At 35.9% G+C, this 6,271-nt stretch overlaps 1 protein-coding gene across 1 annotated transcript; it reads right to left on the bottom strand.

The window, feature by feature from the left end:
- Positions 1–940: 940 nt before the first annotated feature.
- LOC131030421 (uncharacterized) lies at positions 941–4,022 on the bottom strand. The gene is made up of 3 exons (XM_057961255.2): positions 2,593–4,022; positions 2,171–2,263; positions 941–1,978 (listed from the first exon to the last, which is right to left on the bottom strand). The coding sequence occupies exons 1-3, from the start codon at positions 3,898–3,900 to the stop codon at positions 1,874–1,876; spliced, it is 1,506 nt and encodes a 501-aa protein (XP_057817238.1). The 5' UTR covers positions 3,901–4,022; the 3' UTR covers positions 941–1,873.
- Between the last annotated feature and the right edge of the window lie 2,249 nt (positions 4,023–6,271).

Below are 6,271 nucleotides of genomic sequence, written 5' to 3'. Positions count from 1 at the left end.
CTATCTCCCAAATGACTTTAAATTTTTCCTTTCCAAAACGCATAACTCATTAAATTGATTATTTTAAAATTAGCTATTAAATTAACTCGCTATAACATAATAAAGCGACATTTTTAAATAAATGACTAATCTAATGCAAGAGTCTTATTTATTCTAATTTCTCAACTACAAATGCGTAAATGTTACAAATGCGTAAATGAGCACACTAACCCAAGTTAAATACCTTAAGCTTGCTACAATAATAATTAAAACAATCTCTTTAAATTAACGATTAATCGTATAAAGAAACTACCTATTTAAATTTCTATATCATTAATGTGTACGTTTACTCATTAAATTGAATTTAATACTTAGGATAACAAACTCCACTTACCTCGCGCAAGGCACGCAAATCGAGGAAGTCCTCCAAATCTCTCGACACGCATCCCAATGAAAAGCAAGCCCCACGAATCCACACACGATGCTCACCTAACCATGGCTAAGGCAAGACGAGAGTTATATGACCACCAAATCCGAATTCTAAAGATGAAGGAGGCATACTCAACCTTGCAAATCCCAAAGGAGATGAACCTTGCCCTAAGAGGTGTTGTACCTGCAATCTGCTGCACCCATGAATTCATACAAGCATACATATACATATACATATTCAATGAAGGCGTTAGCTCAAGATTTATCACAAGGGTTAGGAACAATTACATTTATACGAGAATCGATGCAAAAGCACAATAATAAGTATGCACAGTTATTTATATTATCTAAACTACACATTGCATCACGGTTAACCTACCATTCAAGGATACCACATAGGAAGTCAATCAAGGTCAAACGAGTTTTTACAAGTCCGACTAGGGTATGGGCATTACACTTTCAAGCAAAAGTATAATGACTGCACAAACTTAACAGTGACAAGAATCTTTTGTAAGACAAGTATACCCAGCTCTTAAAATATATCATCTATTAATTGGATCCAGTAAAAACCTTGGCCATGAAAATATTCTTCAACAAAGATCACTGGAAGCTAGATATCAAGGTAGTTCAGGGATTACACTAATCCTAGGAGAAACCACCCCAGCTTTCAATGGTCAAAGCTTTCAAGGAACATTTATACATGATTAACTTTGAACAGCCAGTTTGCTGCTTGGAACTTATGACAAACTCAAGCATTACCTTCCTGTCCACAAGCTGTAAAAATTCTGGAGTTTAAAGCTTCTTTCTTTCAAATTCCCTGCTCATAAAGAAGTTCAGTTTAATTCCTCCATTTTGTGCATTTTCCAAGTTCATAACATACTTTGAAGCATAAAGAAGATCCATTAGACAGCTTCACTTATCATTAAATGCTACAAACTCTAATCTCTGCACAATCAGATCTTTACTGGAACCAACCCTTCCAACAACTTAAAATATGTAATTCGAAAGAAAATCCCCTACCAAATAATTCATTGTATCTGCCTTCAACCTAGAGAAGGCATATCTATTTCTTAAACAATTTTACAAATTTGTGGCCCAAAACCCCTGTTGAGCATACAATCTGTCTTATCTAGAGTCAAGAATTGTACCACGGAAACCATGAAGACAATGATTGCTGTAACACTGAAAGATTCTGAAGAAGAGCAAGGATGACCATCAAGGGTATAAATAAATAGCCCAATGGACAAAGACTGACAGAAAAACCACAACCGAGAGGCCTTAGCAGTCAAGGAAAACATGGCAATAAAATTAAAGGACCAAGGGGTCTTCGGATTCAAGGAAAGTAGCAAAGAGGCGACGAAAGGTTTAAGCCTATTCAACAAACCCACTCTTACATAATCTACAAATGTTATATCTGTGTGATTGAAATAAAATAACATCCCTTTGATGCATTCTGATAAACAGTCTATGCATGCTGTCTATGAGTACGAGCACAATCAGATTTTGTTAAATTCCTGATCCGCTCTGATCTCCTCAAAGGGATTGCATTTAGCTGCTTTCTCTCTACATCCTGCATTATACAAATAGAAACTATTATTAGGAAATGCGTTTTGAAGAAAAACAACTACAAAATAAAAATAGCAAGACTAGTATACAACAAAAATCCTGGGTGCTTAGAAATGATCAGTAGCACTTTCCACAAAAAAAAAAAGGGAACACATGCATGCCGACAGTGCAAGAAGGTTGACATGACATGACATACTTGTTTATAGAGAGCGCAATCGGATTTTTTTCGGTTTGAAATTCTATCTGATCTTCGGATAGGTATTTCTTTTAGCTGCTTTTTATCTACATCCTGCATTATACAAACAAGAACTATTCTTACAAATGTCCCTGGAAGAAAACCAACTACAAAATAAAGATAGCAAGACAGGTTATACAGCAAAACAGAAATTATATGCCTTCATGCACATTTATGTGAAGTCGGAAAAACTTAGAAATTAAAACCCATAAGCTTTTAACAACATGGTATAAAATCAATGAAAATTCCCAGGATTTTTCTGTTACAGACAAAAAAAACCATCTGTTAAAAATCAAAATAGGCATCCAAATTAGAATCAAGGTTTCTATCACTTTCTTCTCTACCTTTCTAGAATATAATTCTTCTGCATTATCAAGAATCACCTTCTGAAAAGGACGTTGTTGTGTATGCTCGTTTGTCTTTGTCTGAATTTCTTTACGAAATTCTAGGGAAGACTTAGTACTAGGGTATGTTGCCCTTTTCTTGGACCAATTAATCACTACTACAGCTGTACAAAAAAATGCACCCGTAACTGCACAAACCAGAGCCAGAGGACACACTGCTCCCAAATGTTTGGAATCTCGTCCAAGAAAAACATCCAACACCCATTCCTTGGTCTTTTTTTCCTCTGACGTGACAGACAGACCAATTAAAATGCTGACTTCCTCTGTATTTTCATTGATTGGAAGGCGAGATTCCTCTGAATGTCTGCTAATTAACAGACCCAATTCATCTGCATATGCATTGATTGGCAGGTCCATTTCTTTTGAATTGCCACCAATTGGCAGGCCAAATCCATCTGCATATTCACTGAGAGATTGCGGCAAATTAAGACCAGCATACAAGTTGCTAGAATTGCATGTAAAACCCAATTTATCTGCATATGCATTCATTGGCAGGTCCAATTCCTCTGAATTTTCGCCAATTGACAGCCCGATTCCATCTGCATATTCTTGGAAATTTAGAACAGCATACAGGTTGCTATAATTGCATGCAAAGCCCAATTCATCTGCATATGCATTGATTGGCAGGTCCAATTCTTCTGAATTTTCACCAATTGACAGGCCCATTCCATCTGCATATTCTTGAAAATTTAGACCAGCATACAAGTTGCTAGGATTGTATGCAAAGCCCAGTTCCTCTGCATATGCATTGATTGGCAGGTCCAATTCTTCTGAATTTTCACCAATTGACAGGCCCATTCCATCTGCATATTCTTGCAAATTTAGACCAGCATACAAGTTGCTAGGAGTGTATGCAAAGCCCAGTTCCTCTGCATATGCATTGATTGGCAGGTCCAATTCTTCTGATTTTTCACCAATTGACAGGCCCATTCCATCTGCATATTCTTGCAAATTTAGACCAGCATACAAGTTGCTATAATTGCATGCAAAGCCCAGTTCCTCTGCATATGCATTGATTGGCAGGTCCAATTCTTCTGATTTTTCACCAATTGGCAGGCCGAATTTATCATTGAGAGCTTGCAAATTAAAACCAGCATACAACTTGCTACAATTGCATGCAAAGCCCAATTCATTGATTGGCAGGTCCAATTCTTGTGAATTATTAATTGACATATATTGCCATTTAGATATACAACCAACAAACACAGAGAACGCCACCACTAATAGCTGAATCATGATTTTGGAGCAAGGCCTTCGCTCCATTCCTCTGTATTTCGGGGTGGCCATTCTTCTCAGTTGGGCTTCTTCAAAAACACCCAAAATCACAATGCAAGAACGCACAGAGATAACACTGCAAAAGATCAAGAACGAAATGCACAAGATCAAGAGCGCACAGAGACAACAATGCACAAGAGCAAGAACGCACATACACAAAAAGTGAAGGAATGGGATGCACGCTCAGTATTTAAAGAGAAGATGCAACGAATAATGAGGAGCAAAGAATCATATTTTGAAACTAATAATAATAAAAAAAATTAAAATTAAAATTGTGAGTGATCAAATTTTAAGGTATTTAATATTAGAAGAATTAAGATAGAATATTGGTGAAGATAGCAAATTCAATTTGGAAAAATGGAACAAGAGAAAAGATATCCCCAAAAAAGAAGATTTAAAGAGATGAAGCTAATAGGAAGGGAAAATATTAAAAATGAAATCAAAAATTTGAAAAATAAGATTAATTAAATGGATCAAGGTTAAATAATGATTAAGGAATCAAGTTAATTGAGAGAAAACTATTGAGAAGACCCAAATTTCTAAATTGAAAAAATGACATTTAGATGATGATGAATATTAAAAGACAAAGAGTTAAGATATGTTAGATGTCATGGATTGAGCCTTCATTAATGATACATATAATGAAAAGGCTTACGTCTATAAAGAAAAGGAATTTATGAAGAGTTTAAAGATTGAAAAGAAGCAAGATATAAGACAAGAAAAACTTATGATAGTGAGAGAGAAATTGAGAAGAGGGATAGAGAAAAGAGACGCAAAAGTAGGCGAGGGCAGATTAAGATGGATTAGGGTGGTCAAACATAGAGGTGAACAAGGGATGCCAAGATGGGCTAATGTACCAACCCTCATCCCGATTAATATTGGTAGGGTGACCTCTAACAAGGATGGCCTCATACAACTTCCTTTAGAAAAACAAACTACATTATTTGAGTAAGACTTGGGCATTCTCTAGGAAAATGTGATGCTCGGTGGTATGTGAATGTTTAACCAGGGCATATTTACCAATATGGTTATGGCTACTATCAACACTATGTTCTTTAATACTAGTGATGATATATCTACCCGTTCCTCAAATGTAAGGAGTGCTATAGGAACAAACAAAATCGCTTTGTGTGAGAAATGGTTAAGAATGGTAAGGTCTTAAAGGAGGAAGTTGACACTTTGGATCACAGTACTTGATTTTATTTTATGTATCTCTTGGTTGTAATTGCAATGCATAATATCAAGTGGGAGAATGCTAGAATAAAGTGACATTAATCTTGCAATCCTATGCAATTCATATGTCTCTATGTTCCTTAGAAAGTGTTCCCTAGGACATGAGAGAGAAATATTAAATATATGTACTTTATGGCTAGTTGTAATTGCATTTTCAAGAAGTGGATATGTAAAGTTGAAAATGATGAATTAGAAGGGACAAATAACTCCCCTTTGGATGTTTGCATTGGGATATGAAGGTTCATGATTTGGGCACAATCCAAGATTGGAAGGTGGAAAGGTGTTCGTTGGGAGATCCAAAGAGTCGGTGGGGAGTTTCAGAGCAATTGAAAGGTTAAAGGTCTGAGTGGCTATGGGTTATACGCCCATGTTGGAGCTACTTGAAAGGATTTAAAGTTTTATAATTTCTATTGGTTTTTCACTTTTTAAGGCCTAGATGTTTGCAAATGGTTTCTTGCCTCTTGTTTTGGGAAACAATACCTAGTTTTCTATAAATTGGAGCCATGGCATAGTAGTTTCATCATAAGTTTCTTAGAGGTTTTTAGGTGATTTTAGGTTTAGTTGGAGACATGTAGTAAAGGGTAATAGTACAAACCTATGTCACATTTTAGGCCAACTAGGTATGATTTCGTTGAGGGTGTTTTAGGTGAAACTACGTGGCATATGTGTGGCACCCTTGTGGTATTATTGTTTTGGTCAAAACACCCTCAGCAAAAACATGTCTGATCAAAAGTTGTTCAGTTGGGTTGGACTCTTCAAAAATAAATATTGAAGAAAAAGAAGGGCCTAGGCTTTTCACCCAGGACTTGTCTAGAGGAATCATTTTTAGCCGAAGACACCAACTTGCTTGACATTGCTTTTGCCACCCTCATATCCAAAGTAATCTTGCAATTAGGCGAGCACCCTCGTATTAATCCTACAACCAAATATGGGGTTTCTACCACCCTTGTGTTTAATTTACTTGTCATGATTAAGGTTTTTAATGTAGGGTTTTTTAATATTGCCATAATTTTTTTTTCTAGAATGTCATCCTATATAATTTCGATCTCAAATTTAATGCAGTCTAATACAATTTCGATCTCAGATTTGATTTTTCTATCTAATGCATATTTTGTGCTTGATGACTTTGTTTGATCCAATGCTAAATATT

This window comes from Cryptomeria japonica, chromosome 7 (genome assembly GCF_030272615.1).
Source record: "Cryptomeria japonica chromosome 7, Sugi_1.0, whole genome shotgun sequence".
In the NCBI taxonomy this organism is placed as follows: Eukaryota; Viridiplantae; Streptophyta; class Pinopsida; order Cupressales; family Cupressaceae; genus Cryptomeria; species Cryptomeria japonica.
Note: the sequence above shows the minus strand (reverse complement) of the source record. Positions and strands in the feature narration are given on the sequence as shown.

What these genes read in the sequence shown, in the direction of transcription:
- LOC131030421 (XM_057961255.2), bottom strand. Translation starts at nt 3,900, where the DNA reads ATGGCCACCCCGAAATACAGAGGAATGGAGCGAAGGCCTTGCTCCAAA. An exon ending in AACAACGTCCTTTTCAGAAG is followed by an intron (nt 2,264 to 2,592) that starts GTGATTCTTGAT and finishes TGTATAATGCAG; the next exon opens with GATGTAGATAAAAAGCAGCT. An exon ending in ATTGCGCTCTCTATAAACAA is followed by an intron (nt 1,979 to 2,170) that starts GTATGTCATGTC and finishes TGTATAATGCAG; the next exon opens with GATGTAGAGAGAAAGCAGCT.